Below are 27,449 nucleotides of genomic sequence, written 5' to 3' on the forward strand. Positions count from 1 at the left end.
TTTTCTGAATGTGCAAGATCAGCCATGATTTTGATTAGTGATGAAAAAGGGTAGAACATATAAATGGAATAATGCAATAAAATGAATAAGCTTAAGCTGATACAGTAGTTAGCGCTACACGTGAAAACTATCATGGATCTGTTAGGCTGAATGGCCTTATCTGCCACCATTCTGACCAAAGCCAGAACCCTTCTCTGAGCTTAAAATATTGAATCCATTCGGACTCTTTCCCAGTCGGACTCACCGGCTTTATCCAATCAGAGACGTCGCCTTGCCAGCTGGTGATTGGACATTTTGGCCGGCCACGTCCCACTTTTGCTGTCTGATTGTGAACAATTGGCTACTATGAGACCAATCACTGACTAACGTCTTTAGTGCGGTTACCGGGGTTGAGTCTCTGCAATCTCCGACGACACCGTGAAACAGACCAGCTTCGAGATCGCGGCTCCGGCGGTCTGTACACCGGAAGTGTTCTACCGTCGTGAGGGAATTAGCGGTGGCTGTATTCTGACTTCCGGTGGCGACTCTGTGTTGAGACCGAGGTGGGAGTTGGGGGGTGGCGAGGAGAAGGAGGATGAGGTGTGGAGATAAGAGAGCGTGAGGCAAGGATCGTGGGATGAGGAGGTAGGGTGAGGGATTTGAAGGGAGGGATATTAAGAGCTCGAGAAATTCTACAGATGCTGGAAATCAATAGCAACACACAAAATGCTGGAAGAAACACAGTAGGTCAGGCAGTATCTATGGAAAAGAACAAACAGTCGACGTTTTGGGCCGAGACCCTTCTTCGGGATTGGAAAGGAAGGGGGAAAGATGCCAGAATAAAACGGCGGGGAGGGGAGGGGAAGGAGGGTAGCTGAAAGGTGATTGGTGAAGCCAGGAGAGTAGGGAAGGTAAAGGGCTGGAGAGGAATAAGAAGTGTAGAGATGAGAGAAGATAAGGTTTGGGGATGTGAGATAAAGAGGTGAAGAAGGATCGTAGTGCGATCAGGGATGATCAGCGAGAGGAGTGAAGGTGAGGTGAAAGGCATTGGTGGGGTAAGTAGAGTATTGTTAGAAGTTTTTGCTGAAGCTATGTTGGGGGTGGTGGTGCACGATGAACATCAGTTTTCCAGGCCAGTGAGTAAGTATTTGACTGTATAAATGTTATTTCTCTGTTACATAAAGGAAATCGGCTTTTACTGTTTTGATAATAAGTTAATTATTGTTGCATGTACTTGGGTGCAATGAAAAGCCTTTGCTTGCGTATCATCTGGCAGATTGAGTTAGTACAAAATCAATAACAATATGGAAGAGGAAGTGCAGTGCAGGTAGACAAAGTGCAAAAGACATGGTGAAGTAAACTGAGAAATGGAGTAAGAAATAAGAATACCAGAACCTCATAATAGTGGGGTAGAAACAAGATATTAAATAACATGGATGTTTTCAATGAACATGGTTATAAATTTCACTGACATTGCAAGCTCTATATGATGTGAGTCTGTGTTACTTACTGTACCTGGGGGTTTAACTCTTCAACAAATTGAGTAACTGTGATTGTGGTGTAGAGTGCACTCTAACTTTTCTATTATTTTCTTAGGTTCTTTATCTAACCTTAACCTCACTGGAAAGTTGGATAAACTTGGTACCATTGGTTGAAGTAAACCAGCAACTTGCAGATCTTTGCTTGGATTGAAAGGGGAAGAATGACTGAATAAAAATCGGGTTATGTATGCTGGTATGATAAGATTCTACAGGCATGAAGGTGCAAACTCAATAGAGTACTGTGACTGCGACTGAATGGAGAGTGTGATTTGAGCCAAGCAAAATGGCAAAACGGAAAGCAGGGTAAATATTTTCCACATAATTACTTTTTTCCTTATTAAAGAAGCTACATAAAATATTAGTCTGCATCACAAAACTAGTATATAGACAGAATTCAGTGTAACACCTTATTTCTACAATATTGAGTTCTTGTGTGACATTAAGGAACCTCTGATTGCTATTGCCACAAAGGGGATATCTACATAAAGGCTAATGTACAGTTCTTGGGCACGTGTAAAAAAAATCTGTAAAGGTGAAGATGCTTTCAAAAATAATGGAATGAAAAGATCAAAAAAAACTGTAAAGAGCAGTAAATATTAAAGCTAAATGAAATCAATATTTGGTACGATCACCCTTTACCTTTAAAACTGCATAACTTCTCTTTATGAAACTGTCATGCATTTTTATCAGAAGATCAACTGATGGGTTGTTCCAAGCCTCTTGGAGTACTTGGCCACAGTTGTTTTGTAGACTTTAGCTGTCTCTGCAGGTGATACCAGACAGCTTCGATGATGTTGAGATTCTGGCTTTGGAGGTCGTTCCGGCTGAAGCCATATATTAAAATTAGGGTGATTGATTTACTTATTTATTATTATTATTATTATTTTATTTTGTTTTTTTCTCTTCTAGATTATGTATTTCATTGAACTGCTGCTGCTAAGTTAACAAATTTTACGTCACGTGCCGGTGACGTAATTCTGATTCTGACATTGCATGGTACTGTAGACATAAGAACTAATTACCCCAACAATCTTGGGCTATAAGCAAACATTTGATAAACACGAGATTCTGTAGGTGATCGAAATCCGGAGTAATACACACAAAATGCTGGAGATTGATATAGATTGGACAGGAATTGGTGTGGTCATTTATAGCTTATTGACAGTTGTATGTCATAGCAGAAAATGTGCCAAGGGACGTATGATATATTGAAAACTTTTATTTGCCTTATATTATCCCACAACATAATTTAAGAACCAATAATCCCTATTGTTTCACCATGTCTTGATATGGATTGAAATGTTCTTATGACAAAGACCTGATATAGAAACACAAAACTTCCAGTTGTTCAGTCCATGTTTTATAATAAGTATTTTACCTTATTAGAATTCTGACAGAACTAGTCAGCTTTTCTTGTGTAACTTCTAAGCTAAGCATTATTATCAGTGTAATGTGATAGTAGGGAGTAAGAATTTTTACGAGAAATGAATTGATTTTTTAAAAACAATATCCAAAGGCATGTGGACAGTGCTTGTACTTATTGCCTATTCTCCTTGAGGAACTGCTTTACAATTGCAATCTTTCTGATATGGGTAGTTCAGTGCTGCTGGGAAATGGGTTGAGGGATTTCAACCCTATTGTGATACATTTCTAATTTAGAATTGTGTACAGTTTGAAAGGGAAATTTGAGATGGTGAAGGTATTCCAATGTGGCTGTTGTCTTTTGCCTCTTTTGGTGATTGCAGTGGTGGGTTTGGGAGCTGCTGCTGTTGCCTAGGATGAGCAATGGCAGTGTGAATTTTATAAATAATAACACACTTCAGCCACTATGTACCCACAGGTGAGGGTGTGAAGGTTTAAGGTGATGTACTAATTAAGTGTGCTGCTTTTCCCTAAGTAGTTTTGGGTTTCTGAACTATTGAAGCTGCATTCATTGAGCAAAAGAAGCATATTCCATTGCAATGCTGACTTGTTTTAGCTTTGTGGCTTTTCCACCTGAGTTTCTGGTCGCTAGTGCCCTTCCTTAGCCCATTTCGATCCCTCCCTCTCTCCTGGAGGTTTTTAGTGTTGGGTAATGAAGCATCTGCGATGTCATTGAACATCGAGGGGAGGTGATGAGGCTGTTACTTGAGATTGTTGCTGTCTGATATTTGCTGCTTGTGCTCTGTCTTCCACTAAAGTGTGAAGGTTCATTCCCTTTATCTTGTATTGTGATTAGTAATGGATCTAATTTCTAGCGTGACTTTTTAGATTAAAAAAACAATTTACTTCAAAAAGACACTTAAACTATCCAATCCACTGCAGACCTATGAAATATAATACTTCCTCAATTTTTTTTATTGCAGGGTAATGTTATTACCTAACTTACTTTTGTTGGTCCCCAGCTATAAAGTTATTGGTTCCATTAGGATTTTCATGAAGTGCCCTACACTTCCTGCACTACTGACAGATTCTCTGGGATGTCTTGTACTGTTTTAGGAACTATCAGCGTAAATTCTAATCTCCAGATTGCAGTTAACTATACATTAAAAATACAGGCCATCCCTGGGTTACCTAAGAGTTTTATTCCTTAGAACTCTCTGTAGGTCTTGTTTCCCCATAAATCAGAAATACCATTTTTCTACAATAACCCATATACTGGCTGTCATTCTTTGCTTTCATTGAATAATCCCACCTATAATTAAGGAAATGTAATATTCAGTCCACGTCCAGTCATCAATGACTGCCGAGAAACATTATTAATAGCTTGAAAAATGCTTTCAAAATGCATGAAGATGGATTTCTACAAGTGAAGTTGTTAATGCAGGAGCTACTGTATTCCTTTGACTGCTGAGTACTTTGAAATTTCTTGAAGGGTGGTAAAAAGTACTGTCAACTAGTCTTTTGCTCATTAATGGATTTCTGAAAGTTTAATATTGTGTTGACTTGAAGAAATTGAAGGATGTTATTTATATTATTTAACATATTCTTACAGTTGTAGTCTTAGCTGGAATAGATGGGCTTTCTATAAACTGAGAATGGCAAACCCTGGACAATTCCTTGGTTGAAAATTGCTTTGGAATTTCAGAGCTTATAAAGTGCTATTTCATGGTTTAAGTTCTTTAACTTTCAAGATAATGCTGATATCTCACTGATTGTTGGAGTTTGAGGCAATTCAGCAATCACTTGGAGCAATACAGAAAACTCTGTGGCTCATAAAGAATTCCTCGCTGCAATAAATGTGAGCTTTTGGTTAGTTTCTTTGGTATAAGCAATTATAAGTTCACTGGTATTGCCTGTTTCTATTACCTCCAGTCAGGGAATGAATTACCAAATCCCAGAAAGGCAGTCAATATTTTGAAAGCTTCCAAGATCTGTTTTTTGCCTTTAATATGAACTTAACAGAGATTTACTCCACATCTTCTGCTGTCACATGGTATTCGTAAAACTGTTAACAGTAAATGTGTTTTTCTTTGACTAGGTGTGACGTAATGGCGGCCGGAAAGAATATGAAATATGACTCTCTGGTGCTTTTGTGTGAGTGGCATTCGTGTGGATTCACAGCGTATGGAATGGAAGATTTCAGTGATCATATCGCAGGGCACTTAAAAGAACATTTACAGGATCAAATACAGGGAGATGAAAATGATATTGAACAACAAGGTGGGGTGAGCAGTGAAATAACTGAGCTGATAATGGCATCCTTGGGGGGTGGTGGGGAATGTGAGCGATAATAGTTCTGAAAACTCTCAACCAGAAAGCTACACGTTTACATATAGCTAATGGTAGTATTCCCTGGATTTGAACAATACTCAGAGGCCTTTGGCCACTTGGCTGTCCCTTTCTCTTAAGTTCTAGTCGTGTGGCACAAATGATTAGCTGTCTTCAAAATTTCTTTTATGTTCTGCTGTACTTTAAAAATATGCAAGCGCCATCTGTGAGCCTGCAAATCTAATTCCCTTTTTCTGAGGAGCATACCTAGGCAGAAAATTAATTGTCAGTTAACGAGTTAATTTTTCTGCAAGTATATTGCTCAGTTTGAGTTTGTGAATCCTGGTAACATTAGGATGTTAACCTTGTGTGGCCAGTTAGAATGAGTTAATAATTAAACTTCTTTGGTTCCTTTAAATACTGTTCTAAAATGCTGTTCAAAGTTAAATGTGGAAGTTTAGAAGATGGAGAAGTGATGAGAAGGACTCCGGTTTTTGGTGGAGGATCTGGCAGTGACAATAAGGCAGCTGAGACCAGAGTCCTTGCCACATAAGTTGAGGTGCAACTCAGGGCAAAGCAAAGCCTAAAATGTTGACTGTTTACTCTTTTCCATAGATGCTGCCTGGCCTGCTGAGTTCCAACAGCATTTTATGTGTGTGACTGTCATTGTTTCCTTCTGTTGAGTTCATCCAGCATCTTGTGTGCTGGTGGATGAAGTAGAATAGGTCAAAGCCTTTTGTGGTCTTGATTTTAGGTATTTTAACAAAGCTATGCCATTGAATCAGAATCAGGTTTATTATCACCGGCATGTGACATGAAATTTGTTAACTTAGCAGCAGCAGTTCAATGCAATACATAATCGAGCAGTGAGAGAAAAAAAAATAAAATAAAACATAATAAACAAGTGAATCAATTATGTATATTGAATAGGTTATTAAAAACATGCAAAAAAACAGAAATATTGTTTTTTTTTAAAGTGAGGTAGTGTCCAAAGCTTCAATGTCCATTTAGGAATCAGATGGCAGAGGGGAAGAAGCTGTTCCTGAATCACTGAGTGTGTGCCTTCAGGCTTCTGTATCTCCTACCTGATGGTAACAGTGAGAAAAGGGCATACCCTGTGTGCTGGAGGTCCTTAACAATGAACGTTGCCTTTCTGAGACACCACTCCATAAAGATGTCCAAGGATACTTTGTAGGCTAGTACCCAAGATGGAGCTGACTAGATTTACAGTCCTCTATAGCTTCTTTTGCTCCTGTGCAGTAGCCCCTCCATGCCAGGCAGTAATGCAGCCTGTCAGAATGCTCTCCATGGTACAACTATCGAAATTTTCGAGTGTATTTGTCAATGTACCAAATCTCTTCAAACTCCTAATAAAGTATAGCCGCTGTCTTGCCTTCTTTATGACTGCATCAATATGTTGGGACCAGGTTAGATCCTCAGAGATCTTGACACCCAGGAACTTGAGGCTGCTCACTCTCTCCACTTCTGATCCCTCTGAGGATTGGTATGTGTTCCTTTGTCCTACCTTTCCTCAAGTCCACTTGAGCTCTTTCATCTTACTGACGTTGAGTGCCAGGTTGTTGCTGTGGCACCACTCCACTAATTGGCATATCTCACTTCTGTATGCCCTCTTGTCACCACCTGAGATTCTACCAACAATGGTTGTATCGTCAGCAAATTTACAGATGGTATTTAAGCTATGTCTAGACACACAGTCATGTGTATACAGGGAGTAGAGCAGTGGGCTAAGCATACACCCCTGAGGTGCGCCAGTGTTGATCGTCAGCGAGGAGGATATGTTATCACCGATCCGCACAGACTGTGGTCTTCTGGTTAGGAAGTTGAGGATCCAGTTGCTGAGGGAGGTACAGAGGCCCAGGTTCTGCAACTTCTGAATCAGCATTGGCCTTGTAATGCCACATATGTAAATTTTTCCTTTGACATTTTCATTCTCTACCTTTGAGAGTGAATGGAATCAGAGTTTGAGCAGAGTGAGATAATGACTGGTGACTTCTCACATCAGGCCAACCATGCCAATGCATTGGCTCGAGTTTAAGAAATATTAAGAATCTACACTATTTTCAGATTCTGCATTGCGCAAAATATATTGCAAACCCTCTGAAAGCAGTTAATGAAAATGGGTAAATCGCAGCTTAATTTTTGCCTCCAGAGTACAATGTATTGAAATATATTTTCATCCGTGTATATAAATGGTTAATGGAGCTGATTTAGGGGAATTTTACTTTGTCCAAATTCCTGAGTAATACAAAAAAGGATCCTTATAATGTTAGCATCCCATATTGTAATGCCTAATACTTAGAAAGTATTCTTAAGCCCACTATCCCTACTGGGGCATTGCCACCGACAGCTTCCAGAGTCCTCTGTCCTGAGTCGAAGGTTGATCAGCTCTGTGGCTTCTGCTTTCACTACATGACTGCATACGTTTTCTAGATGAAGATCCTTCCTTGGAAAAGAAAGTCTTTAGAGCTTCTGTTGGTGTTTCTGTGGCTCTGGGTTTTTACAATGTGGAGTTGTTAGGCTCATGTCCAACCCTTCTCTTTTCCCATCTGGACTTGGGCCCATCCGTGGCAGAGTTTTATAACCTATAATTTAGCCAATTTAGGAAACTACTCTATCCAGTTAGCATCAGCAGCAATGCAAGTTCCTTCATTGGAGTAGAAGGTTCATATGTGCAAATCTTCTGCTGCAATAGAGGTCAAAATCAAATGACTCACCAATTAAAGAAACAGAATGAACTATACATGTGTCCCAACATAGTCTGTTGTGATGAGTTGATACTCAAAGTGAGGTGGTTACATGTTAATTCAGTATTTTAACAACATAAGCAAACAGCAATTTTAAGTACTTTGACTAGAGAAATGTGAATAATGCTTGTTTGAATACTGTGGAATATTTTGAGATTGAGCTGTAACTGGGAGAACTATTTATTTTGGAGCAAAAAATTTAGACACGTCATTTTCTATTTTACTCAGCGAATCAGGCAACCATATTGTGTCAGTGTACTTTCATGAGAACTAAGAATAGTTGGGTGTAGTACAGAAGCTATAGAGTTGGAGAAGACAGAGGATTTGTGTGGTAGGGTAAAAACCAAGAAACTGAATGAAACAAGTGATGGTGCCAGCTTAGGGTGCTGAAGGTTTGTTACCCCACTATTGACAATCTGAAAAGTGACAAGCTTGAAATGTTAGTCTCTTTCCCCATAATGTGCTGAATTTGCATCATTTTTTAAATAACTTTTGTGCCTGCAGTTTTCTCACTGTGCAATTAAACCTGTGCCTCCATTGACCCACTGTGAATTTTGTTTATTTCTTAGAGGAACACCAGTGTCTGTGGGCTGACTGTGGCTACTACTCCGTGGAGAGTTCAACTGATGTGATCCGCCATGTATATTTTCACGCCTACCACACGAAGCTTAAGCACTGGGGTTTGCAGACCCTTCAGGCTCAGACTGAACTCGAGCATTGTTTACTGGATCGGCAGAGCCGTAATATCATTCCAGAAATTCCAGAGAGCTTTATCTGTCTCTGGGGGCACTGTGATGTGAGAATTCATCTTAGCAGTCTTGTTTGTTGTAATTCTGCCTATCGGTTTGTAGAATCATTCAGTCTTACAACATGGAAATAAGCCCTTTGTCCACAATATCTACACTGACTCATCAAGCCCCGATTTACACTGAACCCTGTTTCAAGTTCAAATTTAATTGTCATTCAACCATACATGAATACAGCCAAGCAAAACAGAGTACTAGCAGTTATACATGTATAACATTTAATTACAATAGCAGTAAGCATACAGTGCACAAAAAAAAATAACATAGCCCAAGTCCCTGAGTGTAATGTTCTGTAGACTGGTGGTGCATCAGATGTTGTCGGCAAGAACAAGCCTGCAGCAGTTTGATCATCACATGTGGCTGAAGGTGAATGTAATCTAGTTTGTCTTCCACTAAGTGAATATCAGAGAACAGCACCAACCCACATTCCCATCAACTGTCTGGTTCCGTCCCTCACATACACGCCTGAGGAACCTTGCAGTGAGCAAATAACCTATCAACATTCACATCTTGGGTAGGTATATGGAGGCTGGCACACCCAGAGGAAACCCAAGTGGTCACAGGCAGAATGTGTAAACTTCACATACACCAGTGGTCAGGATTGAACCTGGAACTCTGAATCTGTGAAGCAGCAACTCTAAGTCACACCAATGTGCTGACCAGTCAACGTATTGAAAACATCGCATTTTAAGCTGTAGTAACCACAGCAACGTTGTCTCATTCAGTGAGGATGAGGGAGGAAAATGCCGCTTCCTAAACAATAATCAATACATTCCATATGTGTGAGAGGGAGGTGGTTTCCCTTGATTTGTCTAGAGGGTTAGATATGCACAGATTGCATATTGTGTTAATAGTTCATCACTTGCCATGTTGCTTTCCCATTTATCATTGCTGTGTTTTCCTTTTAGAGCACTTTTGAGAATCCAGAGTGGTTCTACAGACATGTGGACATGCATGGGATGTGTTCAGACCGTGATGCAACCTCAGAGTCTAATGTTATAATACCCTGCTGTTGGAAAGGTGAGCCCTTCCTAGCATCGGATTGATCATCAGGCTCTTGCGCACACTAATTCACTGAGCAAACCTAACTATCAAATAAGTTGTAAAATTAACATGACTTCCAAATTTGTTGTGATAGGGCAGTAGATCTTGACATCCTAATAGCTGCTGCTCTCTGTTGATAGCTTTCTCTGAGGCTTTATTTGAAATGGAATATTCTGTAAAGTAATGCTGATAATTGAAGTTGAAGGGCCAAGTAATTAGGAAAGGCAAAATAAATGTGGATGATTTGTACCACATTTCATGAATTCTGTTGACTTGAGCTGTGGCTTTGGGGTGTAATGGCAAGTTTTCAATGTGTCTAATGGAGAAGAGTCTAATATTGGCATGTTTTGATACAGAAAATCGAATAGTGGCTGGGTAACTCAGGATTTCCTTAAAGTAATTGACATTGATGGAATAAAGGAACTTTGGGATCTGATAAACATCTACTACTTACTATTTAGTTACCTTGCAGACTTCTGATTGTGATAACATAATCATGTTTTTGGCTATTCATTGCCCATTTTCTGCTTTTAGATTGTGAAGCAACATTCAAAGTGAAATTTAAATTAAGAGAACATCTGCGTAGTCACACTCAAGAGAAAGTAGTGGCATGTCCAACGTGTGGAGGGATGTTTGCCAGCAATACCAAATTCTTTGATCATATACGCAGGCAGATGGCAACAGAATGTAAGTAAAATGCTTTGGGAATACACTGAGAGTTTTTTATTTTAAACAATTTCACAGAACAAGATCACTGACTATGAAGCAGAGTTACTTTGCAGGCTTACATTACTCTAAGCATGGTCTGAACATTGAAACGATGTACTGTATGTAACACAGCTCCTAACCACAGCACAATCACAATGCAAAGTACTTCAGGACATGAACTCCAATTAGGACTTGTTAAATAGTGTTGGCAATATTCATTGCCCTTGTGTGGTCGTATCCTGTAGAAGTTATTTACTTTTGACTTTGATATAAAACCAGATACTTCAAAGTGGGTTGTGACTTCATGTCATTTGATGTCATTGACCTAGATACATCTTCATCAAGGCTCATGTGAATGTCTATTTTTACACAGAGCTGAACCTATTGCTATAAGAATTGCTTGTCATAAGGTTTTGTTCTGTCTCACTAGACCAACGCTTTCAATGCTCCCACTGCTCTAAAAGATTCGCCACTGAGAGGCTACTCAGAGATCACATGCGGCATCATGGCAAGTCAAGTTTCATGCTGTTTCTAACTTTTTCCAATTAGGCTTCTGTTGTACGAATATCTTTTATTTATGTCATTTTTTATGGGAGGGTGTGGTGTTCCAACATTTAGGTTTGTTCCAGTAACAACCTCCCTCTTAGAAATTCTCAGATCTCTAGATTTTGTGATCAACTGTGCTCTCAAACTTTCCAAAGAAAGCTGTTCACACAGATCCCTGCAGCAGAGTTGATTCTTGTCATTGGTTTAGGAGGATACCTGGTGCTGGCAACTGTGATATAAAATGGGAGGGGGGAAAAGCACAATGTTTTCTGTTTTAAGCATTTTACAGAGCTAAAAATGATTACAATATCCATCTTAAAGTAAAACATTTTCTAAAATTGTTTTGGAAATCTTTAGTTGACTTATTACAACATTGAATTACACACACCAACAAGCAAAATAATATACTTGTTTCAGGGTACTTAGCAACAATATTAGTTTGTAAATGTAAAAAAATTTCCTTGGTGTATGGGAATGCTGCAGAACCATGCAATTTTAATGCTTGTTTCACAGACAGCAACTCCAGAGCTTTACATAGCAACTTCACCTGTGTAGTTCTATTTATTATCAAAGTAAGTATGCAGTATGCAACCCTGAAATTTGTTTCCACACCAATGGTCAAGAAACAAAGCAGAACTGTGGAACAAACCTGTTCAAACATCAACCCTCGCCACCCCCATGCGCAAAAAAAATTGCGCAAATGGCAACGAAATAAAACGATAAAAAAAACACTATATAAAACACAAAACGCATAATTCAGTTCAGCCCAGCGTTCATCACTTACAGGCCACTGGATTCAAAACTCGCCCAATTGTAGCAACAAAAAAAGAGCAGCTCAAACTAGAAATGGAACACATCATTTAAAAGCTGAATCCAAGTCTACAATCCATGTCGACTGAATCCTACTCCGGCTCCATCCGCCAACACCATCGAACGCAAGGACCTTCCCTTGGGAGCAGCGAGCGAGAGACTGCCACATGCAGACACTGTCTCCAGCAGAAGCAAGCGAGAGGCTGGCAATCAGCGCTAAACACTTGCCTTCTGCACTCATCTAAATGATTTCAGTCTTCCTAGGTGCTTTAATCGTCGAGAGGTTGTCAATCATGGGCCTAGGCCTTGCCTCCTGGCTTCCTATCCTCCACGTAGCATGTTTTGGTCACAGCCTTGTGGAACCCCCTCAGAGACAGCAAAGTGCCGGATTGCTTGATTGGCCCAAAATCACACCACCAGATTACAGGTTTTAATAAGTAATATCACAATATCTGAAATAAAAACAATTGTGAAAGGATTGGTTTGTGACCATCTTGAGGACGTCACCTTTGGTAGCATTGTTTGCTGATGCCATTTTCTTCCAGATTTGTCATTATAGGCTGGAAGACCTCTTTCACCATAGATGAGATGTACTCTTTTACGTTTCCCGCTAATAAGAGGGAGCTGGCTCTTTGTTGAAGTTAAAGGACTGCATTGGAGACATTGATCAAAGTCTTCCTGGTCCCTGAAAGTTGGAGCTAAGTTCATTATAGGCTTGATATTCCAAACCATTTATTATGCATTTCTTTCTGTAGATTCCTCAAGCAGTTAGGAATTGATAACTGTTGTTCTAAAATAGTTAGCAAGTTCCAGAGCTATTGAAATAACATTTTTAGCGTAGATGAAACAAATTGTGCTTTAGACTAAGCTCCCTAGGTTATTACTGAACAGTGGTGTGTCCTCCATATTTGGGTTTGAATGAATGTTTTTGTTTTCTAGTGAATTATTACAAGTGCCCATTTTGCGATATGACCTGTCCAGCTCCATCTGCCTTGCGGAACCATATCAAGTTCCGCCATAGTGACGAAAAACCATTCAGATGTGAATACTGTGAATACAGGTTTGTGTAGAGTTAAAATTTTGGGTTTTCTTGTCCATTCCTCCTCTTTTCCCCCCTCCCCCCCAATCCCCAGATTTTCCTCATTCTCCTTTCCCTTGGAGATAATTTGGTCTGGACTTTCCCGTTTAGTGAAAATGTTAATACTTGTTGGTCAGTGTTGATATCCTCAGTTGCCATTTCACCAACCAGTGGAAGCAGTTCATTAGAACTTGTCTCATTGTATTCTATCATAACTCTTGGACTTGACTCTTGTACTCATTGTGAGGATCTGATCTGGCTTAAGCTCTGAGGGCAGTTTCTTCTCCACACTATGCAAGAGCTGAACAATTCCACGTGATGTCCAGTGGCAGAGAGTTGCAGTGGAAGTTAATAAGTTTGGAATGCTTGCAAAATATATATCCTTGTGTTTTGGTATTCTTTTTGAAATAATATAATTTAATGTGTTTGTAATTGCTTTGCCCATTCTTGTTTCTGATTCAATATTTTCTTGCATTGCACTACGATTTGCCATCTGTTTGCCCAGAAATTTACATTGTCTTTTCCACATTTCTTATCACAATTTGCCACAATCTCATTTGGAATGGTCAGCAACTTTAAAACTATTCCCTTAACTTCCAAATGCAGATCACAAGTTGGAAATGAACAATGTCATTAGGAACCTTACACAATGGTACAAAACAGATATTTCTAATTATAGAAACTACCCTTTGTTCTCTACCCCTGTGTCTATATTTCCCTTAATTATATGCTCCATTACAATTGTTTTTTGATCAAGTAGTGTTCAAAGTTCCATGTAAACTACATTAATTATTTCTTTAGGACTGTTTCATTTCAGTTTTATCTTGGTTGAGCTCCTGACCTACCTTTATAGAATACACACTGTTAAAATATTTTGTTAAGTCATTTCATCTCTTAAGACTTGTTGCCAATTTTGAAATATGTAACTTGCTGATAATTTCATTGGTTTGCTTTTGAAAAATTATCATACATTTATCCCCTATATTGGCATGGTAACTAATTTTCAGAATGTTTAGAAAACTTTTGCTGCTTTGTTCTATAGCTTCCTTCAGGAGCACTGGATGAACAACTTACTATCTTAATTTTTGACCATCTGGCACTTATTTTATAGTCCCAGTTTCCATTATCTCTAAAAGTCAGACAAAATACTTCTACCACTATTGTTTAACCAGTCACCTTCTCTTCATTTATTAATCCTGTTTCCTGTTTGGTAGTATCAAGTTTTACTGTCATTTGGATGTTTTTGTTAGTATCGTTACTGTAGTTTTTTTGGTCACTTCAATTTCACCGTATACTTTCCTATATTTATTTTATCCATCTTATGTTTACTACTTGTACTGAAGGTTTAATTATTTAGTTTGATTGTATCCTGTAAAGTGCTTAGGTCCTCAACATTTCTTTAATTTATCTGAATTTATTGTCCTCGCTATTTCTTAAATGCTGCCCTCCTTTAAGATTGATATTATAGAGCAATATAGCACAGGAACAGGCCCAATGGCCATGATGATTTTGACAAACATGATGGCGGCTATACTTCATTAGGAGTTTGAAGAGATTTAGCATGTCAACAAATACACTCAAACTTCTATAGTTGTACCGTGGAGTGCATTCTGAGAGGCTGCACCACTGTCTGGTATGGAGGGGCTACAGCACAGGACCAAAAGAAGCTGCAGAGGGTTGTAAATCTAGTCAGCTCCATCTTGGGTACGAGCCTGCAAAGTACCCAAGACATCTTCAGGGACCGGTGTCTCAGAAAGGCAGCGTCTATTATTAAGGACCTTCAGGAATGCCCTTTACTCACTGTTACCATCAGGTAGGAGGTACAGAAGCCTGAAGGCACACACTCAGCAATTCAGGAACAGCTTCTTCCCCTCTGCCATCCGATTCCTAAATGGATATTGAATCCTTGGACACTACCTCACTTTTTTTTAATATATGGTATTTCTGTTTTTTGCATGTTTTTTAATCTATTCAATATACATATGCTGTAATTGATTTACTTGTTTATTTACTATTTTTATTTTATTATTTTCTCTGCTAGATTATGTATTGCATTGAATTGCTGCTGCTAAGTTAACAAATTTCACATCACATGCCAATGATAATAAACCTGATTCTGAGTCTGATAAATCTCTTCAGTTTGCACATGATGCTTATCCCTCTATTTCCCCACATATTCATGTGTCTATCTAAAAGCCTTTTAAATGCCACTAATATATCTGCTTCCATCACTACCTCCTGCAGCCTGCTCCACTTAGCTACCATTCTGTGTATTTGAAAAAAGTTTTACATTACTTTTTGAAAATCAAAGTCTGCAGATGCTGGAAATCTGAAATAAAATAAAAAATGCTCGAAACACTCAGTAAGTCAATCAGCAACTTTGGAAAAGGAAGGAGTTAACATTTCAGGTTGAACACTGGTAGATCTAAGAGGAAATCAGTTGGCTTTAAGTTGCAGAAAAAAAGTAAGGAGTGGATAGAAGAATTCCAATGTTTTTAAAAAAAATAATAATAATTTCTGATGAAGATCTTTATGTTGAATCTTAACGGCTGGTCAGGTTGGATCGGTGGAAAGGGAAACAGTGTTTTTATTACCCTCAACAAATGTTACCAGACCCACTGAGTTCCTCCAGCAGTTTTTCTTCCACATTCTATCATCTGCAATCTTTTGTGTCTTTCCAGCATTTTGTTTTTAATTAAGCATTATTGCTTTTCCTGCTGGAGTATCAACACTGAAAATGATTAATTACATAAAGTCTCTTAATTATCTAATTTTGGACCAATTCTCTTAAAACTGTGACAGTTGATGTTGACTATTCTGTTCCATTCACAGATGTCACTTTTAGTTTCTTTGCTGATCAATGGTCTACGAAACAGTCACAGTAGACCTCTGCAGTTGAAGGAATTTTCTTCTGATTTCTCCATTTTAATCTTTAGAATAAAATGAAGTGTGCATCTTTCAATATATATAGCTTGTTGTTGTTCCTTTCCACACCTTGTGGCACATCGGGCACTAACCTTGCCATTTCTATAGCATTTATCTGCATTTTATGAAGCTGAATTGCTGGCTTGACATTACTCAGTACAGATGGAAAGCAGGCAAGGAGCCGGCCAGATTCAAACTCGGGACCATTCACCTTGAAGTTTGGTGCTGATGCCGCTACACCACCGGCCAGCTAGTATATAGCTTGGGAATCTCAAAATTTTCACTGAAGCCCCCTACGATGCTATTATTAAGATTGCTTTTGAGGCATCTCCTCACCCCCCCCCCCCCCCAGTAAAATTTCTGCATCTTAAAATAAAAATACTCTTAGGCAAATCACTATACCAGTCTTGTTCCTGTAATTTTCAAATATAATTGTGAAACGTTAGAAAATTGATAAGGTCACTGTAATTTGTTTTCACCTAGTTGCAAGAACTTAGTGGATCTAAGGAAACATTTGGACACCCACAGTGAGGATCCGACCTACCGCTGTGAGTTTGCAGGTTGCACATTCAGCGCACGATCCCAATATTCTATCAAGTCCCACTACAGGAAGGTACACGAGGTGAGTAGGGGAAGAAATTGCAGCACTTCTGCATTGTGTGAATTCTTAGAACATAGAAGAGTACGGCACAGGAACAGGCCATTTGGCCCACAATGCTGTGCTGAACCAGCTTAAAAAGCAAATCAAAAACACCTGAACACTAATCCCTCCTACCTACACCATGTCCATATCCCTTCATCTTCCTTATATTTATGTGCCTATCCAAAATTTTTAAAAGCCTCTTTTGTAGTTGCTTGTACCACCATAGCAGGCAGTGCATTCTAGACATCCACCAGTTTGAGTAAAAAAAACCTTGCCCCTCATGTCCCCCTTGAACTTACCCCCTCACCTTCAATGCATGCCCTCTGGTATTAGACATTTCAACCCTGGGAAACAGATACACTCTGTCCACTCTGTCTATGCCTCTCATAATTTTGTAAACCTTTAGATCTCCCCTCAGCCTCTCCCAAGGCTCCAGAAAAAGCAACCCAAATTTATCCAGCCTCTCGTGATAGCATATGCCCTCTAAACTAGGCAGCATCCTGGTGAATTTCTTCTGCACCCTCTCCAAAGCCTCAACATCCTTCCTGGAGTGGGGCAACCAGAACTGTATGCAATACTCCAGATGTGGCCTGACTAGAGTTTTATGAAGTTGCAACATAGCCTCTTGACTGTTGAAGTCAATGCCTCGACTAATAAAAAGCAAGTATTCCATAAACCACCTTATCGACCTGTGTAGCTCTTTCAAGGAATTATGAACTTAGATCTCAAGATCTCTGTTCAGCAACACTGTTAAGGATCTTGCCCTTAACAGAGTGCTGTCTCCTTGCATTTTCCCTACCGAGCTGCAACACCTCACATTTATCTGGGTTAATCTCCATCTGCCATTTCTCAGCCCATATCTGCAACTGATCTATATTGTGCTGTATTCTTTGCCAGTCTTCTACACTATCCACAGCTCCACCAATCTTGGTATCATCTGCAAATTTACCAACCTATCCATCTATATTTTCATCTAGGTCATTTAAATACACTAAAAAGAGCAGAGGTCCCAGCACAGATCCCGGTGGAACTCCCCTAATCACAGACTTCCAGATCAAATATGTCTCTTCAACCACCACCCTTTGTCTTCTTTGCACAAGCCAGTACTGAATTCAAACAGACAATTTGCAGCAGATCCCATGCATCTTAATCTTCTGGACTAGACTCCCATGAGGGACTTTGTCAAATGACTTAAAAATCCATGTGGACAACATCCACTGCCCTACTCTCTCTCATCACCTTGTCAAAAAACTAAGTTGGTAAGGCATGACCTGCCAAACACAAAGCCATGGGTTTCCAAATGTTCATTTTTCCTATTCATAAGAATTTTCTCCAGCAATTTCCCTACAACTGATGTGAGACTCACTTATCTATAGTTCCCAGGATTTTCCCTTGTTCCCTTCTTAAATAGAAGTATAACATTAGCCACCTGCCAGTCCTCCGGGACCTCACCTGTGTCTAGAGAGGACACAAAGATACTGGTCAAAGGCTCAGCACTCGTCTGTTGCCTCCTTCAATAACCTGCGGTAAATCTGATCAGACCATGGGGATTTATCCACCTTGATACTCCTTGGGAGGCCCAACACTTCTTCCATCTTGACCTCTAAACGCCCTGATGTATTTATACACTCAGCACTGATCTCCTGGTCCTCCATATCCTTTTCCTGGTAAATACTGAAGTAAAGTACTCATTAAGTACCTTACTCACATTTTCTGCATCCAAGCAAATATTCCCCCCTTTATCCTTGAGTAGTCCCACTCTCTCCCTAGTTATCATTTTACTCTTGTATGTATAGATACATACTTGTCATCTGCAGTGTCAGTCCTCCTGCAGGAAAATGGATGGCATCTGAAATGGGATGGCCTATTTCTATTTTAATTCTCTTTACAGAAACAGGTCATTCACTCCAGCAAAGCTCTGCTAATGCATATGTCCTCCCATCTGCTCTGAGTCCCCTATTTCTTTCTACTGCATATATTTTATACAGCTTCTCCTTAAACATTTCTGTGCTCTTCACTAATCCCTCTGCAGTGAAAAGTACATCATAACTACATTCCAGGTAAAGAAATTTTTCCTTAATTCATTGTTGTGTTGATGAGTGACTATCTTATTTAAGGTACTGATTCTAGAATTGCAAGATGAAACAACTTCTGCATACCTATACTATCAAACACCTCCATGATTTCAAGGTGAACCCTATCAAACCACTCCAATAGCTTTTACACCATCCACAGAGTCTTGGATGATTCCTATTACAGGGCCTTTATATCAGTGTTATTGATTACTGCTGCAGAAAATTGGAACTAAGTGCGTCTGTAGTAGAATGATGGTACTCTTGGCAAACATAAAGGCCATTAATTATAAGTACTTGTTGATGGCATACTGTTCTTCATGGGTTATTTGGGTGGGGGGGGGGGAACTATCTGATATATCCAGGCTTGAGTTTTTTTTACATTGTTGTTAGCAAGAATGGAATTGATGGGGTTCCTCTTCTTGCATTGACTTTCCTTTGCTATTCATTGTTGAAAGGTCATGTCTTGAACTTGTCAACCCAGCCCTGAGGCTGACAAGAGTATTTTTGAGACAACAGTTTTCTCATATACATAATTTTTTATCTGCTAGAAAATTAACATTGATTCATTGGTTTTGAACTGCATATTAAATTAACTATTTCAAGCTTTTGTGTTAAAAGCCCATTTCCAAGAGTTTCATGAAAACATGCAGACCATTAACCTTTTGTATCATTAAAATCTGATGGTCATTAATTCTTTGAGTATTGCAAAAATTTTTCTTAGTATAGCTACTGTCTTTGAGTGGCTTAAGTTAGGTTATTGAGTTAATTATTACTTTGTCCTTTTCAGGGGGATTTGGAACCCAGATACAAATGTCATGTTTGTGACAAGTGTTTCACAAGAGGTAACAATCTGACCGTGCACCTCAGGAAGAAGCATCAGTTCAAGTGGCCTTCGGGTCACCCCCGGTTCAGGTGTGCTATCTATTTCATTTGATGCCATTTATACTCCTTTATAGAATTGATGGCTTTGTGGCCAAGTTTGTGGATGATACAAAGATATATAGAGGAGCGTGTGGTATTGAGAAAGCAGAAAATCTGCAGAAGAACTTGGACAGGTTAGGAGACTGGACAAGAAAGAGGCAGATGGATTACTGTAAGGAAGTGTATGGTCATACGCTTTGGTAGAAGGAGTAAAAGCATAGGCTATTTTCTAAATGGGGAGAGAATTCAAAAATTAGAGGTGCAAAGGGAGTGGGAATCCTTGTGCAGGATTCCTTAAAAAGTTAACTTGCAGGTTGAGTCGATGGTAAAGAAGGCAAATGTAATGTTAGCACTAATTTTGAGAGGATTAGAATATAAAAGTAAGGATGTAATGTGGAGGCTTCATAAGGCATTGGTTAGATCACATTTGGAGTATTGTGAGCAGTTTTGGTTCCCCTATTTAAGAAAGGTTCTCTGCCGAAGGGTTTTGGCTCAAAAATCAACTACTTTTTTCTATAGATGCTGCCTGGCCTGCTGATTTCCTCCAGCATTTTGTGTGTGTGTGTGTTACTTGGATTTCTAGAATCTGCAGATTTTCTGTTTAAGAAAGGATGTGCTGGCCTTGGTGAAGGTCCAGAGGAGGTTTATGAGAATGATCCTGGGAATGAAACAGTTAATAAATGAGGAGTGCTTGGCTCTGGGCCTGTACTCCATGGAGTTTAGAAAAGTGAGAGTGGAATCTCTTTGAAACCTATTGAAAGGCCTGGTTAGAGTGGATGTGGAGAGGATGTTTCAAATAGGTGGAAACTCCAGGATCAGAATCAAGTTTATTGTCACTAAAATATGTCATAGAATGTGGCAGCAATACAGTGTTAAACGTTTAAAAAAACTATAGGTTACAATTAGAAATATAAATGATTCCAAAAGAGAGCAAAATTGTCAGATAGTTTTCATGGATGGTTCAGAAGTCTGATGGCAAAGGGGAAGAGGTTGTTTCTGAAATGTTGTGCAAGTCTTCAGGCTCCTGTACTTCCTCCCCGATGACCCCCTTCTCAATAGTGTGTCTGTAGAAATTTGTAAGCGTTTTGGTGACATACCGAATCTCCTCAAACTCCTAAATAAGTAAAGCATTCATGATTGCATCCATGTGTCACCCCAGAATAATCATTGTTCAATTCTAATCGGTAACTTTTAACTTTAGGTACAAAGAGCATGAGGATGGCTACATGCGACTGCAGTTGGTACGTTATGAGAGTGTTGAACTGACTGAACAACTAATGAAAGACCGGGAAAAGCATGATGGTCGCTTAGATGGCGTATCGGAGAGTTTGGTCTTGTCCGAAGCGAACCTACGAGGGATTATACTGGAGCCTGTGGAAGAATCCAATAGCGAGGACCAGGGGGTGGAAAAGCACAGCCCCGACTGCTGTGTCAATGAATGCACGGATCACTGTAATTATAGTGATGCTGTTGATGGGGAACATTCCCGACAATCGCCGTTAGTCTCCTGTGACTCGAATGAAAGCCCTATCATTCGAGTGGCCAATCGGACAAATGAACATGGAGAGAATGAAACCGTTTATTATGTTCTGACCAATGCGCAAAGCCCAGGGAAGACTGCGTCAACTGCCAACACGGAGGCTGAGGAAACCTCCACCGACAACATAGAAAAAACTGCAGAAGAACTGGGCATTGAAATAATTGGCTAGTACTAATTAATCAAATGCTCTGTGTGTGTGTGATAGCTGCTTTTGTCTTGTTCTGTATATTTGCTTCTAAATTAGTCAGGCTGTGTGATGCTTTGTGGGTTGGCCAGCTGCTGTTGATGTATTTATAGACCTGTTTCTTTTTAATGTAGCCCCATTGATATAAGCATTTGATTATGTTGATCTTAACCATTGCCAGAAGCAATACAGGTCCTGCTCTCAATTATGCTACAATCATTAACTCAAACAAATCTATTCAAAGTAGATTTTGACTGACGTACAGTGTCAATACAAGTACAGTTTTTCACCAGAATAATGATTTTTATTGTGTAAAAGTCTACTGGTGGTAATTTTAATAAAATGCACTTTTTAAAGTCCTACAGTTCCTTTGTTGCAGACAATTCTAAAATATCTTGTACTCTCCCAAATGTAGAAATTGTTCTTGTGCCCCCTGTTGACGTACACAAAGAAACAGCAGAGTTTGGTCCTGGAAATTAATTGAACCACCAGATTGCTCTCTGATGTAGTGGGTCCCATTTGTGCAACCTCATGTACAGTAAAGGCAAGTTCCTGTACAACAGTACTGCTGATTTTATGGTTCACTCTTTTGTCACTTATGCTGCTTTCATTCTTCTCTGCCCCCACACCACCTCCTTAAAGGCAAGAGGGGTTCTGGAATGTTAAAATCTGACTCTGTTGCTAAGGTATTGTGACTCTCTGGGTGGCTGTTCATTGTCTTTGAATGTAAGCTACAGCCCATCATTTTGAGTTTAAATATCTATTTGTATTGCTTATTTTTCTAAGCCACCCTTGATCTGTTAAAGGTCAAAGGTATACAAGAAAATGAAGGGTTCTGTTAGGGTAAATGGAAGTTTATCATAGTGGAGGTTGACCAGGAATTGGGGAACAAAAATAATTTAAGTAAGTTGAGCAATGCACAAAATGCTGAAGGAACTCAACAGATCAGGCAGCATCTATGCAAATAAATAGACAGTTGATGTTTTGGACTCTTCATCAGGTTACGTTGCTCTGGATTTCCAGGTGTATTAGATGATGAGAGGCATTAATTGTGTGGATAGCCAGAGGCTTTTTCCCAGGGCTGAGATGGTTAACATGAGGGGTCATAGTTTTAAGGTGCTTGGGAATGGGTACTGAGGGGATGTCAGGGGTGAGTTTTTCACACCGAGAATGGTGGGTGTGTGGAATGCACTGCCAATGACGGTGGTGGAGGCGGATACAATGGGATCTTTTAAGAGACTCCTGGATGGGTATGTGGAGCTTAGAAAAATAGAGGGCTATGCGGTAGGGAAATTCTAGGCAGTTTCTTGAGTAGGTTACAGCACATTACAGGCCCCATTATCCTGCTTTATCCCTGTAACTTTTGATGCCCTTTCAGGCCTCTGGGTCTCCAGTCATCCAACTTTAATCTTCAATGTTGACCAACATACACTTTTCCATGTATTTAACATACAGGTCAGGTAAGGATGCTTCCTAAGAGTAGCATCCTTGTTTTGCCATTTTTAATAATAAAACTGTTATTAACAAATTTAGCTCAAGCCTATTTTGCCCAAATTGTGATATTCTTTTAAAGAGAATTTCACTTTAATCACCCCTTTTTTGGGTTCTTCTTCATCCCACATGCTGATGAGGTGAAGCTGTGAAGTCTGATAAGCATGCTGTGCTTTGCTGTTGTGTTTGTTTCTATACTGTTTGGGCTGCAAGTTGGTACCTCCAACAAAAGAAATTGCTCCATACCTGTAGAAGTTTGTCAGAGGTAAATTAAATGCCCATCAACTGTTAACTACTTGGGAGTTCAGACCAAAGCATAATAATGTGCAGAATCATTTGACACAACCTTAATGATCCATCAAATGTGATGGGAGGATTTAGAATGGCATGTGTGAACAATTCCTTTCAAATTTATCTGCATCAAAGGTAGATGTATCCAAAGGTGAAAAAAATGTTATTGACGTGAACTGGGATTTATATATAAAAACAAACTTGTGAAATACCTTCATGTTCTCTAGCTGTCCCAAGTGCTTGGAATTACTGTGAAGAGTCCTCAGTATTGCTCTACAAAATTAGTAGTTAATTTTCTGACAGTCAATTCCCATAAACAGTAAATGAGATTAAAACTAATGAGGATGGGGGAGAGGTTAGTGGGATGCTGATTAGAACACCTGTGCTGTGAATACACTTGCAGTATCCATTCGAACAAGCAGTGGCTGAAAATTAAACCAATAAATAGTAGTGACTTGGGTACTTACTGATAGCTTGGCTCCTGCCCTGTTCTTTGCTAGTAAAGTTTTTTTTTAAAAGAGCATATTATGTCTTTTTAGAATCAGAATTGAGTTTATTATCACTTACGTGATAAAATGTGTTGCTTTGGCAGCAGTGCTGTGCAATACATAAAATTACCAAAAATTACAATAAGAAATATTTTTAAAAATCAGTAAGTTGTGCAAAAAGGGAACAAAATTTGTGAGGTAATGTTCATGGGTTTATTGTCTGTTCAGAAATCTAATGGCAGAAAGGAAGAAACTGTTCCTAAAACGTTGAGTATGTGTCTTCAGGCTCCTGTACTTGCTCTCTGATAGTAGTAATGAGTCATTGGTGATTGAGGTCCTTGATAATGGATGGCATCTTTTTGAGGCATTGACTTGATAGTAAGGAGGATTCTTATTTCTATTAATAATGACAAAAGAGCCAGTTAGCATTTTCCAACAAAATATACCATAAGAATCAAAATTATTTTGCCCTGTAGATGGTGCAGTGGGTTAGAAAATGTCCTTTAACCTCAGAGGCAATAGCCAAATGATTGATTGAATCTCTTTGACTGTTCAACACAGTTCTTGTTCTTTAAAGATGATTTATTTATCACATGTACATGTAACATGCAGTGAAATGTATCATTTACATTTACAGTCAACACTACCAAGGATGTGTGGTGTTCAACAAAACAACACAAGCAACAACTACAACAGAACAAAACAAGATAACAGCAAAACAAGCTCCCACCTCTACATGTGTGCACACACACTCCTCCACCCCCAAGACAGGCTGCCTCTTGGCCTCCAGTCCTTGGCCATGGACTCACAAATTTGCAGACATCTGTTCTCCACCCTCCAGTCCCTGGCCCAGACTTGAACTTCAGACCTTCAAGCTCCAGTCTCTGGGTCAGACTTGCTGACTTTGGTCTTAAATCTTTCGTGCTTTCTACCTCAGACTCAACAAGCTCAGTACTTCAACCTTCAGCTTTGCCATCCATTGGGTATCGACCCTAGGACTCATAAACCATGGGTTTGACATTCAGGCCTTGACTGAAAGGAGAAGAGGAACATTAGTAATAATGCACCATGATGTCCTCAAGGAACAGATCAGATAAGAGAAGCAGGTGAAGTTTCTGTTTCAAAAAAGAAACTGCTGGAGTAACTGAGCACACTGGGCAGCATTTGTGAAGGAAAGTGGATGTGGGGATGTCAGGTTGAGATCCTTTATCTGGACTTAATTGATAGAGGAGAGATAGCTGGTATAAGGAGGTAAAGGGAAGGGGTGATATGACCTTCCTGTTTCTCTGTCCACAGAAAATTTCTATCAAGAAGGATTATGTAGCATTTAAGTATTTAAATTGTTATTTTGGTTCTGTCTGGGGACTTTTTTCTGTTGGTATTCTCATTTGGCAATACTGGGTATGGAAATAATCACTTTCTTTGCAGTGAAGGGTGATGAGAGGTGACTTGATAGAGGTGTACAAGATTATAGAGGAATAGATACAGTGGATAAGTCAGATTTTTCCTGGGATGGAAATGGCTAATATGAGGGGGCACAATTTTATGGTGATTGGAGGAATGTTCTTTACACAGAGTGGTTGGTGCGTGGAATGTACTGCCAGGCAGGATGTTGGAGGCAGACAAGGGGGAGGTAGGCATGTTGATGAAAGGTTGTGGGAGGGAAGTGTTAAATTGATCTCAGAGTGGGTTAAAATGACACAGCATCGTGGGCCAAAGGGCCTCAACTGTTTGATGTTCTAAAAGGATGCATCATCTTTTGGTTTCAATATGATAGAACTAAACTGCCACACATCCTCTGTTGCCACTCACCTGTGTATCCCATTAACCAATGGGATTAATCAGGAGTCTTCATGTGTATTTTGAAAGCTTATAAAATAATTCTTTAAACAAATTGAGTGAAAGTGAAAATTGTGCATTGTCGTTGGTGCAGAGATCTAATGGTGAAAAAATAAAACTTTCCACTTCAGTCTTCAAGGGCTGTTTTTATCTTCAACTGAAAATTTAAGTTGCTAAGACAAAAAGGAGAGCATTAACAGCACGTGTTAACTGATTTATTGTTCACACGAGGAAATCTGCAGATGCTGGAAATTCAAGCAACACACACAAAATGCTGGTGGAACACAGCAGGCCAGGCAGCATCTATAGGAAGAAGTACAGTTGACGTTTCGGGCCATGACCCTTCGTCAGGACTAACTGAAAGAAAAGATAGTAAGAGATTTGAAAGTAGGAGAGGGAGGGGGAGATCCGAAATAATAGGAGAAGACAGGAGGGCGAGGGGTGAAGCTAAGAGCTGGAAAGTTGATTGGCAAAAGAGATACTGAGCTGGAGAAGGGAAAGGATCATGGGATGGGAGGCCTAGGGAGAAAGAAAGGGAGAGGGGACCACCAGAGGGAGATGAACAGGCAAAAAATGATTGTGAAAGGGGCAGAGAGGGAAAAAAGTGGGGGAATAAACAAATAAGGGATGGGGTAAGAAGGGGAGGAGGGGCATTAACAGAAGTTAGAGAAGTCAACCATCAGGTTGGAGGCTACCCAGATGGAATATAACGTGTTGTTCCTCCAACCCAAGTGTGGCTTCATCTTGACTGTAGAGGAGGCCATGGACAGACATATCAGAATGGGAATGGGACATGGAATTAAAATGTGTGGCCACTGGGAGTTCCTGCTTTCCATGATCCTTTCCCTTCTCCAGCTGTGTATTCCTTTTGCCAATCACCTTTCCAGCTCTTAGCTTCACCCCACCCCCTCCTGTCTTCTATCATTTCGGATTTTCCCCTCCCCCTCCTACTTTCAAATCTCTTACTTTTTCTTTTTCTTTTTACAATATTTTTATTCCCAGAAAAAAAAGATTTACAGAGTGCAACACAGAGATACATCTAAACATAACTTGTGTAATTCATATATTGTAATAAAATTGATCAAAATGTTATAGCATAACACATAAAAGTATACCACTCTGTAATCAAAAATTTAAAGATAGGTCATACATCATAAAAGAAATTTTTTAATATATAAAAAAGTCAACCCCCCCTACCAACTACCAAAGAAAAAAGCTGATGGATGACAATGGATAATTAGGAAAAAAAACATTCACTTAAGAAGAGAAGATAAAAATATACATAAAAGTCTGTGCACTGTTAAACTTTATAAATTGGAAAAGTAATTTAGGAAAGGTCCCCATAAATCTCTTACTATCTTTTCTTTCAGGTAGTCCTGACGAAGGGTCTCAGCCCGAAACGTCAACAGTGCTTCTTCCTATAGACCAGTGGTTCCCAACCTTTTTTTGGCCATGCCCCACCTAATCACCTCTAAAATCCTGATGCCCCCTGTGGTGATATATAATTCTTATTATTCAAAAAGTGAACTCCTATTCACCTGGAGGAAGTCTAAAAGACCATTAACTTGGTTTAAACAAGCTTCCAAAGAACATTACATTCATGAAAGAGAAAAATAAAAGAACCAAAGGACTGTTAAAGTTCTGAGGAAGAAATTACTAAGAAATTGTAAAAAAAAGAACATTAAGTGATATTAAAATAATAATAAACCAATGCCGATTTGTTTCTACAGCATACAAAGACAGATAAACCGTTTAAAAGAGATGATGCAATGTACACACCTTCACACCACCAAGAACCGAAAGCTACTGCAAAAAGCAGCATTGGCGCGACCTCGTATGAGTTTCTTACGCGTTTGGACTTGTTCATTCGTTCCTTCCTACATCAGTCAATTCATTAATTTAATTATGAAAGCCATTTGATGGTTGTAATGATGGTGATACACTATATATACAGTACATACGCAATTACACATGTACATACACACAAGTATTTTTATGTATGTATACTGTATATACACATATGTATTAACTCACACACACACACTCATACTCACACAGACTTACTAGAAAAAATTCACTGTTAAT

General features: G+C 39.3%; 1 protein-coding gene across 4 annotated transcripts; it reads left to right on the forward strand.

Moving 5' to 3' along the window:
• Positions 1 to 318: 318 nt before the first annotated feature.
• On the forward strand, positions 319 to 25,419 carry hinfp (histone H4 transcription factor). 4 transcript variants are annotated; one of them, XM_059956816.1, is made up of 11 exons: positions 319 to 624; positions 1,576 to 1,823; positions 4,981 to 5,162; positions 8,545 to 8,771; positions 9,690 to 9,801; positions 10,360 to 10,512; positions 10,964 to 11,041; positions 12,829 to 12,949; positions 16,376 to 16,514; positions 19,398 to 19,522; positions 20,733 to 25,419. In XM_059956816.1, exons 2-11 carry the CDS (start codon positions 1,804 to 1,806, stop codon positions 21,238 to 21,240), a joined length of 1,665 nt encoding a protein of 554 aa, XP_059812799.1. In that variant the 5' UTR covers positions 319 to 624; positions 1,576 to 1,803; the 3' UTR covers positions 21,241 to 25,419. The 4 variants fall into 4 exon arrangements, with proteins under 4 accessions (XP_059812799.1, XP_059812796.1, XP_059812798.1 ...); XM_059956813.1 differs by having other exon boundaries at positions 319 to 542; XM_059956815.1 differs by having other exon boundaries at positions 556 to 1,470.
• The last annotated feature ends 2,030 nt before the right edge of the window (positions 25,420 to 27,449 follow it).

This window comes from Hypanus sabinus, chromosome X2 (genome assembly GCF_030144855.1).
Source record: "Hypanus sabinus isolate sHypSab1 chromosome X2, sHypSab1.hap1, whole genome shotgun sequence".
NCBI lineage: Eukaryota > Metazoa > Chordata > Chondrichthyes > Myliobatiformes > Dasyatidae > Hypanus > Hypanus sabinus.

Bases quoted from the DNA above. Each gene is read 5' to 3' on its own strand.
- hinfp (XM_059956816.1), top strand. From the start codon at position 1,804: ATGGCAAAACGGAAAGCAGG. The intron at 1,824-4,980 runs GTAAATATTTTC...TTCTTTGACTAG, and splicing joins ATGGCAAAACGGAAAGCAGG to GTGTGACGTAATGGCGGCCG. The intron at 10,513-10,963 runs GTAAGTAAAATG...CTGTCTCACTAG, and splicing joins CAGGCAGATGGCAACAGAAT to ACCAACGCTTTCAATGCTCC.